The 13,445-nt window shown below is 49.9% G+C and overlaps 2 protein-coding genes across 2 annotated transcripts in view; both read left to right on the forward strand.

Annotated features, from left to right (window-relative positions):
* Window positions 1-659: 659 nt before the first annotated feature.
* On the forward strand, window positions 660-3,284 carry praf2 (PRA1 domain family, member 2). Its single transcript, XM_041237166.1, has 3 exons — window positions 660-902; window positions 2,148-2,365; window positions 3,111-3,284. Exons 1-3 carry the CDS (start codon window positions 724-726, stop codon window positions 3,248-3,250), a joined length of 537 nt encoding a protein of 178 aa, XP_041093100.1. The 5' UTR covers window positions 660-723; the 3' UTR covers window positions 3,251-3,284.
* Window positions 3,285-5,606: 2,322 nt separating this feature from the next.
* Window positions 5,607-13,445, forward strand: part of LOC121305498 (voltage-dependent L-type calcium channel subunit alpha-1D-like) — a 43,508-nt gene continuing 35,669 nt past the window's right edge. Inside the window, exons 1-12 of the mRNA XM_041237138.1 lie at window positions 5,607-6,123; window positions 6,826-7,111; window positions 7,749-7,854; window positions 9,168-9,302; window positions 10,998-11,220; window positions 11,642-11,838; window positions 11,984-12,087; window positions 12,279-12,454; window positions 12,692-12,766; window positions 12,851-12,932; window positions 13,248-13,274; window positions 13,398-13,445. The exon at window positions 13,398-13,445 is cut by the window's right edge and continues 113 nt beyond it. Coding sequence (XP_041093072.1) covers window positions 6,096-6,123; window positions 6,826-7,111; window positions 7,749-7,854; window positions 9,168-9,302; window positions 10,998-11,220; window positions 11,642-11,838; window positions 11,984-12,087; window positions 12,279-12,454; window positions 12,692-12,766; window positions 12,851-12,932; window positions 13,248-13,274; window positions 13,398-13,445 — 1,487 coding nt within the window. The 5' untranslated portion in view covers window positions 5,607-6,095. The remainder of the gene's footprint in view (window positions 6,124-6,825; window positions 7,112-7,748; window positions 7,855-9,167; window positions 9,303-10,997; window positions 11,221-11,641; window positions 11,839-11,983; window positions 12,088-12,278; window positions 12,455-12,691; window positions 12,767-12,850; window positions 12,933-13,247; window positions 13,275-13,397) is intronic.

Here is a 13,445-nt window from a genome sequence, read left to right on the forward strand (position 1 = left end):
GTTGAAACAGGCAGTAATATTTTTTTTCCCCCCGTATATTCCATAAATACGTGTATAATTTCTCTATTTCCCTCGCTTTATTGTGTTTAAAATGAGCAGGGATTTGGCAGAATGTGTTGTATTTTTGGAGTGTGTGAGTGAAGTGTACCGTACCACCATTTAAACAAATATGCATATTTGTGTTAATTGTTGAATATTTTAATGAATTCACATGTCTGGTATTTGCTGCTAGTCTGGTAGTGTTGTTTTTTTTCTAATAATAATAATAAATACTAGTTATAATAATAATAATAATAAATAATAATAATAATAATAATTTTATTATGATCAAATATTATTAGTATTATTGTTATTATTATAGTAATAATTATTATTATTATCGTGATAATTTATTATTATTATTATTATTATCAATATTATTGTTGCTATGTGTTATAATTATTATTGTTATTGTTATTGTATTATTATTATATTATTATTATTATTGTTATTATTTGATATTAATGTTATTATTATTATATGATTATTATATTGTTATTGGATTAATTATTATTATTATTATATTATTAGTATTATATTTTTATTATTAGATTAAACTCTCTCCGTTCAGCAGACTGCAACATTCCCGCAAAGCCTTCCGGGAATTGTAGTCCTACGTCTCACCCGCGGCGCGATGCACGCTGGGGGCTGTAGTTCTATTCTTGCAGCCAGGCTGTTCCGAAGATGGCTGGCGTGCAACCTCCTCCCTTCAGAACCCTGGACGACTTCGTTCTGGGCTCGGCTCGGTTCGCCCTCCCCGATATCCGAGACCTGCAAAAATGGAACAACCGAATAATTAACAACCTCTTGTATTACCAGTCCAATTACTTCGTTTTCGCTCTGGTGTCTCTTGTGATAGTCGGGTACGACAAGAGATTGTTTGCAAACTCAGGATCATGCAACTTGCAGTAGTAACTCTGTAACATTATTATATTATTATTATTATTATTATTATTATTATTATTATTATGCACGCATGTTTTTATTGTAAAGCCAGCATTCGTCTTGCATTTAAACTGGCAGGTTTTTGGTGCACGGTGATATCGGACGCGGTGTGAATGGGTTCAGATTGTAATAATGAAATTAATTATCGCAATAGACTCGTGTCGTGGAAACAGTAATGTCGGGGTGCTGCTAGTTCTGTACCATTGTGGTTTTTGGGGGGAGCGTACGGTGCCCTGGTAAGCAGGCGTGAGTTCAATACCTAGGGTTAATACCGCCATGTACGTTGTTTTTTTTTTTTAAATTTCAGGGTCGTGATTCACAGCAGGCAGTGTTGAGGGAAGTGCTTTTCAAACCTGGTCACCCATGCGCACTGTTCCTTGTTTTAGCGATGGCTAATGCAGCATTTAAAATGAGATTTGGGGACCGCTGAGTGTGACAAAGTGTTCACTGCTAGATAGCTCAACGCAGGGCTGGGAATCAGACTCCTGTTGCACAGCAATGTGATCCAGTCCAGGTTTCACTAGCAGCTTGATCAGCCCACAGTGTGTCTAGCTAACAAGCTCAGGTGTGTCTGATTATTAAACTCCTAGTGAAAGCAGGACTGGATCACACTGCTGTGCAGCGGGAGTGTGATTATTAAACTCCTAGTGAAAGCAGGACTGGATCACACTGCTGTGCAGCGCTGTGCAGGACGGGAGCGGGAGTCTGATTATTAAACTCCTAGTGAAAGCAGGACTGGATCACACTGCTGTGCAGCGGGAGTCTGCTCCTAGTGAAAGCAGGACTGGATCACACTGCTGTGCAGCGGGAGTCTGATTATTAAACTCCTAGTGAAAGCAGGACTGGATCACACTGCTGTGCAGCGGGAGTCTGATTATTAATCTCCTAGTGAAAGCAGGACTGGATCACACTGCTGTGCAGCGGGAGTCTGATTATTAAACTCTCAGTGAAAGCTCCTGTGCAGGGGAGTCTGATTATTAGGACTCCTAGTGATCACACTGCTGTGCAGCGGGAGTCTGATTATTAAACTCCTAGTGAAAGCAGGACCGGATCACACTGCTGTGCAGCGGGAGTCTGATTTATATCCCTGCTACACCTGTGGTATTTTATTTATCTCAGTAGTATCAATACTAAATGGATTATTATTATTTTTTTTTTTCCAGTTATTTCCAGCCCCTCAAAATGCTGCTAGGGGGCGCTGTGGTGACCCTGGTGTTCCTGGGCTTCGTGTGGGGCGCTGAGAACCGCGCAGGGGTTCGCCGTTTCCGTAGAAACCACCCGACCCTGGGTCTGCTCTCCATCATGGGCGTCAGCTACCTGCTTCTGCACACCCTGGGGGCCGTGGCTGAGTTCCTCTGTGGGATTGCCCTCCCCATGCTGAGTAAGACCTGCGCAGCCCTGAACGTACTTTATTACCTGCTGCATCGCTCCGTCTGTCCGTCCGTCCGTCCGTCTGCTTTTCTATGAGTCTCAGTGCAGACACTGTGAGAGCTCAGAGCTCAGCAACCAAGAGACAGAGTGTGAGAGGAGGATTATTATTATTATTATTATTAATATTGCAATGATCAGGAGGCAGGAGTTTGAGCAGGGTTAGAAACTCACACTAGCCCTGCTGCTGCTGCACCCAGTCCTGGGGTTCAGAGCTCCCCTCAATGAAGTCTAGTATTATTAATATTGCAATGATCAGGAGGCAGGAGTTTGAGCAGGGTTAGAAACTCACACTAGCCCTGCTGCTGCTGCTGCTCCCAGTCCTGGGGTTCAGAGCTCCCCTCAATGAAGTCTAGTATTATTAATATTGCAATGATCAGGAGGCAGGAGTTTGAGCAGGGTTAGAAACTCACACTAGCCCTGCTGCTGCTGCACCCAGTCCTGGGGTTCAGAGCTCCCCTCAATGAAGTCTAGTATTATTAATATTGCAATGATCAGGAGGCAGGAGTTTGAGCAGGGTTAGAAACTCCCTGTCACAGTCTTTGAGGGACCAGTAAAGGTATCATAAATCGATTTGGAGGGGAGCTTTGAACCCCAGGACTGGGTGCAGCAGGGCCGGCGTGTGTGTGTGCTTTTAGCTGCGGTACGAAGGGGTCTGCAGTTGTGTTTCAAGCTCTCGCCGTGTCGCTGTGTTTCAGTGATCCTGGGCCACGCCTCACTGCGTCTGCGCAATCTGAAGAACAAGCTGGAGAACAAGATCGAGAGCATCGGGCTGAAGAGGACCCCCATGGGGCTGCTCCTGGAGGCACTGGGGCAGGAGCAGGAGGCGGGGTCCTAGAGAGATAGGGAGGGGAGGAGCAGGAGGAGGCGGGGTCCTGGAGAGAGAGAGGGAGGGAGGGCAGGAGGGAGGAGGCGGGGTCCTGGAGAGAGAGGGAGGGGAGGAGCAGGAGGAGGCGGGGTCCTGGAGAGAGAGGGAGGGGAGGGCAGGAGGAGGCGGGGTCCTAGAGAGAGGGGGAGGGAGGGCAGGAGGAGGCGGGGTCCTAGAGAGAGAGGCAGGGAGGGCAGGAGGAGGCGGGGTCCTAGAGAGAGAGGGAGGGCAGGAGCAGGAGGAGGCGGGGTCCTAGAGAGAGAGGGAGGGGAGGGCAGGAGGAGGCGGGGTCCTAGAGAGAGAGGGAGGGGAGGAGCAGGAGGAGGCGGGGTCCTAGAGAGAGAGGGAGGGCAGGAGCAGGAGGAGGCGGGGTCCTGGAGAGAGAGGGAGGGGAGGAGCAGGAGGAGGCGGGGTCCTGGAGAGAGAGAGAGAGGGAGGGCAGGAGCAGGAGGAGGCGGGGTCCTAGAGAGAGAGGGAGGGCAGGAGCAGGAGGAGGCGGGGTCCTGGAGAGAGAGGGAGGGGAGGAGCAGGAGGAGGCGGGGTCCTGGAGAGAGAGGGAGGGGAGGAGCAGGAGGAGGCGGGGTCCTGGAGAGAGAGAGGGAGGGCAGGAGCAGGAGGAGGCGGGGTCCTGGAGAGAGAGGGAGGGGAGGAGCAGGAGGAGGCGGGGTCCTGGAGAGAGAGGGAGGGGAGGAGCAGGAGGAGGCGGGGTCCTGGAGAGAGAGAGAGGGGAGGAGCAGGAGGAGGCGGGGTCCTAGAGAGAGAGGGAGGGAGGAGCAGGAGGAGGCGGGGTCCTAGAGAGAGAGGGAGGGGAGGAGCAGGAGGAGGCGGGGTCCTAGAGAGAGAGGGAGGGGAGGAGCAGGAGGAGGCGGGGTCCTGGAGAGAGAGGGAGGGGAGGAGCAGGAGGAGGCGGGGTCCGGGAGAGAGAGGAAGGCTCTCCCTCCAGTCCAGGACAGGCTTGAGGCACGGAGACTGAACTGCTCCCTCCCTCCACCCCCCTAAGAGAAAGGGGGCTCCCTCCAGTCCAGGGCAGGCTTGAGGCACGGAGACTGAACTGCTCCCTCCCTCCCTCACCCCCCTAAGAGAAAGGGGGCTCCCTCCAGTCCAGGGCAGGCTTGAGGCATGGAGACTGAACTGCTCCCTCCCTCCCTCACCCCCCTAAGAGAAAGGGGGCTCCCACCAGTCCAGGGCAGGCTGAGGCACAGAGACTGAACTCCCTCCCTTTCTGAAAACAAAACAAGTGTAGCTACCCTTGGGTTATATTATTAATGCAACAGATATGTAAAATATTATTATTATTATTTTTAATGGTTTATTGGTTCCTGTCTGACACACAGTGCTGCTTGTGAAGCAAAATGCAATTGTATTATTATTATTGTTATTATTATTATTATTGCATTCCTTCTTGTCAAAATGTAATTTGTTTTTATTTTGTCTTTTTCTATCTAATGGTATTTTGTCACGTGGTTGTAATCTGTATTCATCAAAAACTACAGTGTGAAAAATTATATTGAATGCATGTTTTACATCGAATTAAAACAAAATGTAAAAGAAGCGTATTGTTTAAAGTATTTATTGTTGTTGTTGTGGTGTTTAGCTCACTGTGTAAGAGAGTGGTGTTTTTGTGATGCCCTGTTTACTGCCGCTCTGTATAAATACGCATTACTTTCAGCACCATGGGCAAGTTGAGACCATCTCTCTTGCAAGCGTCATACTAAACACTACAACTCCCAGAATGCACAAGCAGTTGCACCGCGGGGGTTGATGGGTGCTGTAGTCCTTTATACAGTGAGATTGGCAGACCGTGTCAGTAACGGACACACCCAGGATAAGGCAAAAACTGCCGTTTTGAAACTTACATTGAAACCCACTATGAAGAGAAGGAAACCCATTTCATAAAAACGCATTTTCAGTCTTGACTTGGAACACCTGCCCCCCCCCCCCCCCCCCCCCCCCCCCCCCCAAACCAATCGGGTCACTCCATACACCTAGTACATCAGTAAATAAATACTCCCATGCTACTTTTGCTGGTTCCTTTTATTCCTGCTGAGTTTGTCATAATATTTACAAAACATTAGGTTGGTTTTGCAGTTCAGACTCTGTGCCTCAAGCCTGCCCTGGACTGGAGGGAGCCCCCTTTCTCTTAGGGGGGTGAGGGAGGGAGGGAGCAGTTCAGACTCTGTGCCTCAAGCCTGCCCTGGACTGGAGGGAGCCCCCTTTCTCTTAGGGGGGTGAGGGAGGGAGGGAGCAGTTCAGACTCTGTGCCTCAAGCCTGCCCTGGACTGGAGGGAGCACCCCTTTCTCTTAGGGGGGTGAGGGAGGGAGGGAGCAGGAGCAGTTCAGACTCTGTGCCTCAAGCCTGCCCTGCTTTATCCAGAATTTTCTGTCGGTGCTTTTTATTTTTAAAGCCTAATCTGTCCCTGTGCCAGCTGTCCCTTTAATACCCAATGCTGGCCGCACTCCCCTTTAAGCGAATCAATTTGATTTAATCCCCACGGCTTTAGGACGAGGATGGATAAAGAGCGGACTTTATAACATGTAAATCTATACTTTTTAAAAAGAAAACCAACGCAGCATTATAACACTGCCGCTCTCTCGTTCGTGTGCCGCAGGCAGTTCGGTCCAAACGATTTGGTTAATAAACAGATTAGTTTGAGTGCGCGCTTCTTATATAAAATCAAAGCGCAGGACACAGTCTCTGTTTCAGTGGGAGCCGTCCTGTCCTCATTGGCTGTGGTGCATTGGTCTCTGCTGGGACTGACGGCGGCAATGCTGCGTGGGTGTGGAAGGGGACAGGTGTAGACTGGTCCCAGTGCCGATGCGCGACTCCCAGGACAGCCCCAGGAGTGAGTATCTGTCTCTGTGCGCTGCGCTGTCTCGCACCCGGGTCCATTAGAAATGACTTGAAACAATTTAACAAACAAACAAACAGCGATTTAAATAGAATGTATTCATTTTATATATTTATTTGTTTCTCTGTATTATTTTATTATTATTATTATTACTATTTGAGACATTTTATAAAACTAATGCATTTGACTGACTTTCAAATAGGTTTTTATATATATCTATATATATATATATATATAAACATTTTGAGGAGCACAATCTATCCTTGGAAAATACTTTTAAAATGTTTATCAGAGTGATCAGAGAATACTTTTTAAATATTCAGATGAATATAATTATTATTATCATTATTTTTGTATTGTGGAAATGTATATTTTATAATCATGTTTGTTCTAGTTTTTATGTTAGTATTTTTGTGCGTGTGTGTGCGTGTTACTAGACTCGCCTGTGTTTATCACCATCACGTCACCTTCGACCCCAGATTGTCCGAAGTACTGTCATGGCTCCACGTTTCAGGCTGTTCTCACTGATGTGCCCCATTGGTGTTTCTGCAGCCAGGGCGGGCCAGGCTGTGTGTGATGCCCGCTCGCAAATAATTCGTTTTTTTTTTTTTTCCTGATCGCTATATAAAATAAAGATTGATTGAGCTTCGGTAGGAGGGGGGTCATCCTGTGTTTTGTTCCCCCCCTCCCTCGCAGGCGATGCCCAGGAGGAGGGGGGCGGGCCCTGGCAGAGGTCCATGGAGATGAACGGGGTGAGCAGGGAGGGAGGGGAAGGAGGCAAGGGGGCCGGGGTGATGAACGGCACAGACACCCTGAACTCCACCGCCAGCTCCTCCACAGCCACGGGGCCCAGGAAGAAGCCGCAGTACGGGAAGAACAAGGTGCAAGGGAGCACAGCCGCCAACCGTGCCCCACGAGCCCTCTTCTGCCTGAGGTTGAACAACCCAATACGCCAGGCAGCCTTGACCATCGTGGAGTGGAAGTATCCTTTGAGCCTGTGATCTCGGTGACAGGAGCTGAACAAGGACTGGGAGCAGCAGCAGCAGGGCTAGTGTGAGTTTCTAACCCTGCTCAAACTCCTGCCTCCTGATCATTGCAATATTAATAATACTAGACTTCATTGAGGGGAGCTCTGAACCCCAGGACTGGGAGCAGCAGCAGCAGCAGGGCTAGTGTGAGTTTCTAACCCTGCTCAAACTCCTGTCTCCTGATCATTGCAATATTAATAATACTAGACTTCATTGAGGGGAGCTCTGAACCCCAGGACTGGGTGCAGCAGCAGCAGGGCTAGTGTGAGTTTCTAACCCTGCTCAAACTCCTGGCTCCTGATCATTGCAATATTAATAATACTAGACTTCATTGAGGGGAGCTCTGAACCCCAGGACTGGGTGCAGCAGCAGCAGGGCTAGTGTGAGTTTCTAACCCTGCTCAAACTCCTGGCTCCTGATCATTGCAATATTAATAATACTAGACTTCATTGAGGGGAGCTCTGAACCCCAGGACTGGGTGCAGCAGCAGCAGGGCTAGTGTGAGTTTCTAACCCTGCTCAAGTGTAAGATCTCGTCCTGTTGAGTTGTGAATCCGTTCCTGTGGTTTCTCTTAACGACCGCTCCTCCCAGACCCTTCGATGTCTTCATCCTGTTGGCCATCTTTGCAAACTGCGTGGCGCTGGGCGTGTCCATCCCCTTCCCGGAGGATGACTCCAACTCAACCAATCACGACCTGGTGAGTCCGAGCAGTGCAATGGGAATTGACCTGATCCTCCAAGATAATAATAATAATAATAATAAACTCCCTTTGGGAAAAAAATCGTGTCGTGTTTATATAGTGACTGAGGGGGGTGGTTGGGCCCCCACCACCCTTTTTAAAAATGCCACTTTTTCCTTCCCGTTTGAAAGAATCACGATTCTGAGTAAATGGCTTCGCGAATCCAGCCCAGAATCTGTATAGATTTGCTGACCGGGCTCGAATTAGCCTGCATGATTTGTCTTTAGAAATTAGGCAGAGATTTACTGAGGTGATTTAGTGAAAACAGGGCTGCAGACGGAGCGTACTTTGGGGTCCTGTCCCAGCTCAGGGTCTCTCACACACACACACACACACACACACAGGGAGGCTGTGGCTGAGCTGGGATTTGAACCTCCTGGTATCAAGACCCCTTCTCTAATCGCCGGACCCCCGAGCCCCAGGCTGTGTTACAGCTTTCCTGCAAGTCCCTTCATGCAATAGTTAATCATTGAAAGGATTATAGTGGAGAGAGGGGAGAGGATGGACCACAGATAAACTAACTGTTTGTTCGTTTGCTTTCTTAAATGCTTAGCTTAATATAAGCTGCTTACCCTGCTGTCTGTGTGAGAGCTGGGGGATGGTTCAGTGTCTGTGTGTGTGTGTGTGTGAGAGCTGGGGGATGGTTCAGTGTCTGTGTGTGCGTGAGAGCTGGGGGATGGTTCAGTGTCTGTGTGTGTGTGTGTGTGTGTGTGTGTGAGAGCTGGTGTGGGTGTGTGTGTGTGTGTGTGTGAGAGCTGGGGGATGGTTCAGTGTCTGTGTGTGCGTGAGAGCTGGGGGATGGTTCAGTGTCTGTGTGTGTGTGTGTGAGAGCTGGGGGATGGTTCAGTGTCTGTGTGTGTGTGTGTGAGAGAGCTGGGGGATGGTTCAGTGTCTGTGTGTGTGTGTGTGAGAGAGCTGGGGGATGGTCACCAGACACACACACAGACAACTCTCTGGACCCACCTACCAAAAGTGTGTGTGAGAAACAGACACAACTCTCGGGATGGGTCCTACCACAAGTCTGTGTGTGTGTGTGTGTGTGTGAGAGAGCTGGGGGATGGTTCAGTGTCTGTGTGTGCGTGTGCATGCGAGTGAGTGAGTTCAGGATAACTATCCCAGCCCAGTAATCCCTTCAGTTGCCAGCAAAATCTGCTTATCCAGATTTCAGACTGAGTAACCTGTTCATTGATAAACGAGGGCACTGTTTGAAAGCACCCCCCCCCCCCCCCCCCCCCCCTGGTTAATCTGTGTGTTTGTGTCCCTGTGCGCAGGAGCAAGTGGAGTACGTCTTCCTCATCATCTTCACCATTGAAACCTTCATGAAGATCCTGGCGTACGGGCTGGTCATGCACCCCAGCTCCTACATCCGCAACGGCTGGAACCTGCTGGACTTCGTCATCGTCATCGTGGGGTGAGCAGCGCAGCCACCCGAGCACGCTGTGTGTGTGTGTGTCCAGCCGCTGACTCACTGTGTGTGTGTGTGTGTGTGTGTGTGTGTCTGTGTGTGGGTCCAGCCGCTTGCGACTGCGCTGATCTCTCTGTGTGTGTGTGTGTGTGTGTCCAGCACACAGGGTCGGCGACACACCACACTGCCTGGGGCTCACTGTGTTGTGTGTGTGTGTGTGTGTGTCTGTGTGTCTAGCGCGCTGACCTCACTGTGTGTGCTGTGAGCGTGTTTACCAGCCGGGGTCGACTCACTGTGGTGTGTGTGTGTGTCCAGCCGTGCCTGTTTGTGTGCCAGTGTGTGACACACAACACAGGCACACAGGTCGGCGACCACCGCCGTGTGTGTGTGTGTGTGTGTGTGTGTGTGTGTGTGTGTGTGTGTGTGTGTGTGTGTGTGTTGTGTGTCCAGCCGCTGACTCACTGTGTGTGTGTCTGTGTGTCCAGCCGCTGACTCTGTGTGTGTGTGTGTGTGTGTGTGTGTGTGTGTCTGGGTGTGTTCCAGCGCTGATCACAACACAGGGCCGTGGTGTGTCACAGTGTCGTCACCACACACGCTACGCCACAATGTGTCGGCGACTGTGAGGTGTGTGTGTGTGTGAGACCCTGTCACTTCACCTCCTTGTGCTCCGTCCTTAGGATGAGACGTCAAACACACGAGGTCCTATTGGAAGAGACTCTGCAGCAGCAGCTGTTGACGATGCAGAGTTCACCCCCCCTCGAGTCTCTGGGAGTCGCTTTGTATAAAAGCGTCTGATATATGAATCATTTTAATAATAGTAATAATACTGTTTCTCTCTCTGTCTCTCCTCTCTCTCTAACTCCCTCTCTCTCCTCTCCTCTCTCCTCCTCTCCTCCGACGAGACTCAGGCGGAACATAGTGTCGCTCCGACTATATACTTAGTTAAAATTATTCATTATATGACAAAACAGTTGGCAAGCCTGGGGCGGCTTGACGTGAAAAGCACCTGCGTGCGTTCCGAGGGCTGAGACACCCTACGACTAGTCTCGAGAGAGAGTATGCCAGTGAGGACAAAGGAGCTGAGCGTTACCGGGTCACGCCAGACCGGGAGTCTGGACTCTAGAGCTTCATCAGTGTTATTGAAAACCCTCCGTTGCTGGAGTGCCCAAGGTTTGGGCTCTCAGGCCTTATCATGTGTTACTGAAAACTAAACGCGAGTCAAAGCACTGCTGCGGGGGGGCGTTTCGGGAGTGCTTGAGACCCCTCGGGACTCACTGGACTCTAGAGCCCCCTCATCAGTGTTCACGCAGACCGGTGTTTGGACTCTAGAAGAGTCATCTGAAACTAGAAGAAACTGAGTCAAGCAGACCGGCGTCTGGACTCTAGAGCTTCATCAGTGTTATTGAAACTAAACTGAGTCAAGCAGACCAGCGTTTGGGCTCTAGTGCCTTCATCAGTGTTACTGAAACTAAACTGAGTCAAGCAGACCAGCGTTTGGGCTCTAGTGCCTTCATCAGTGTTACTGAAACTAAACTGAGTCAAGCAGCCCAGCATTTGGGCTCCAGTGCCTTCATCAGTGTTATTGAGACTAGAAGAAATCGAACCGTTTTAAGGTAGAATTTGTGATGGAGAGAGTGCTTGGAGTTTCAGATTTTGTTCTGCGTGTTTGATGCTGCTGTGTAACGGTTGAGGTAAGGTGAGATGTGTGACCCTCGGCGAGCGTGCGGCTCTGACCCGTGGCCCCTGTGCTTCCATTCCCCGCGCAGGTCTGCAGATCGTGCTGAACTCCATCATGAAGGCCATGGTCCCTCTGCTGCACATCTCCCTGCTGGTCCTGTTTGTCATCATCATCTACGCCATCATAGGCCTGGAGCTCTTCATAGGAAAGATGCACAAGACCTGCTTCTATACTGACACAGGTACAGTGTAACCCAGTGCTGAGGGGTGTGCCCGAACCCAGACTCCAGTCAAACACCATAACGAATAATAACCCTGCTCAGTGTAACCCAGTGCAGAGGGGTGTGCCCGAACCCAGACTCCAGTCAAACACCATAACGAATAATAACCCTGCTCAGTGTAACCCAGTGCTGAGGGGTGTGCCCGAACCCAGACTCCAGTCAAACACCATAACGAATAATAACCCTGCTCAGTGTAACCCAGTGCAGAGGGGTGTGCCCGAACCCAGACTCCAGTCAAACACCATAACGAATAATAACCCTGCTCAAACAACTGCTTCACTGACACAGTGTAACACAGTAGAGAACCTTATTTTATTTTATTGTTGCTTTTCGCACTTATATATAAAGTATTTTCTGAAGCCACACCCCTCCTCTCTCCTAGATATAAATGTGGAGGATGACCCCTCCCCCTGTGCCTTCGCGGGTCACGGCCGGCAGTGCCTGGTCAACGGGTCGGAATGCCGTGGGAAGTGGGCGGGGCCTAACGGTGGCATCACAAACTTCGATAACTTCTTCTTCGCCATGCTGACCGTGTTTCAGTGCATCACCATGGAGGGCTGGACTGACGTGCTGTACTGGGTGAGTCCGTTCTGCAGGGGGGTGCGTTTGCCCAGAGCTCTGTACGATTAAGGGGTCCACGTGTTCTTTTTGGAAGGTGCGGAATTGATTGTAAAGCAGCAGATTTGAAGGCGTGTTTTTGAAGGCGTTGTTTTCCCCGTTGCAGATGAACGATGCCATGGGTTACGAGCTGCCCTGGGTTTACTTCGTCAGTCTGGTTGTCTTCGGCTCTTTCTTCGTACTCAACCTTGTATTGGGTGTGCTGAGCGGGTGAGTTCTCTGAGACTCGTTAACACACAGAGGCACACCGACACACTCAGAGACACAGAGACAGACACACACACACACACAGATACACAGACACACACACATATACTGGGGAACACAGACACACACACATAGACACAAAGATACACAGACACACACCTCTCTCACACTCTCTCTCTCTCCCTCTCTCTCAGAGAGTTCTCGAAGGAGCGAGAGAAGGCAAAGGCACGGGGAGATTTCCAGAAGTTGAGGGAGAAGCAGCAGATGGAGGAGGACCTGAGCGGCTACATGGACTGGATCAGCCAGGCAGAAGACATCGAGCCAGAGAATGAGGAGGAGGAGGAGGAGCAGGGGGAGGAGGGCAAGAGACGTGAGTGAGACTCGGAGCGAGGGAACCCTGCAAACTAGAGGCACAGTGAGACAAAATAAAAAGAAAGCACAAACAGCAAAATAAGAGATTGAGTTTTGCGCTCGGATCTGCTTTAGTCTCCTTGGTCATTGATCAGGAATTGCTGTTGATTCTGTGAAGTTCTAACAGTTTCAAGACGCTGTTCCTTCTGTCTCCCCCTCTCTTCCCCTCTGCTCTCTGTCTCTTGGCTTGATGAAGGCGTGACCCTGGCTGACCTGGCTGATAAAAAGAAAGGGAAGCTGAGCTGGTTCAGTCATTCCAACGAAACTCACGGTACAGCTCTGTGTGTGTGCGTGCGCGTGTCACAGACCCCAGCGCACTTCCATTGAAATAACTGGACCTTCGTTTGTGTTGCAGCGAGTCTGCCCACCAGTGAGACGGCATCCGAGAACACCGAGTGCGTGGAAGAGGAGCACGCAGACTGCTATGCCATCTGCACGTGAGCACTGCCCCCTGCTGACTGCATAGAGCAACACACACACACACACACACACCCCCCCCCATACACACAGAGAATAACTACAGCATATCATACAAGACACTGCAGTGTGGACACAGCACACCCACGACCATCGCATCCATCCAGCCACAGCCTGCAGGATTCCAGCTACAATCAAGTTTTGCTTTAGTTTTCTTTACAGAAGTAAATTTGCTGAATCTCTCTTTATGCTTTTGTATGCGATATATATTTCCACTGTATCACTGAGACCTGTTGCACACCTGCCTTCGTTCATTTTCACATATCTCTTTGCAGGGCGAGAATGATGAAGCACAGAGTCTGGTAGGTACAGTGTAAGCCTGTTCCCATTATTAGCGGTGCACGTGCGTCTCTGTATTCAGCAGCACTGATTAATCATTCATAGCGCTGTTTAAAAAAGGAAAGCAGTGAGTCGTGTGTTTGCAGCTGGCAGCTTCACTGGTGGAACCGCGCTTGCAGGAGGAGGTGTCGGGT

Source organism: Polyodon spathula, chromosome 43 (genome assembly GCF_017654505.1).
Source record: "Polyodon spathula isolate WHYD16114869_AA chromosome 43, ASM1765450v1, whole genome shotgun sequence".
In the NCBI taxonomy this organism is placed as follows: Eukaryota; Metazoa; Chordata; class Actinopteri; order Acipenseriformes; family Polyodontidae; genus Polyodon; species Polyodon spathula.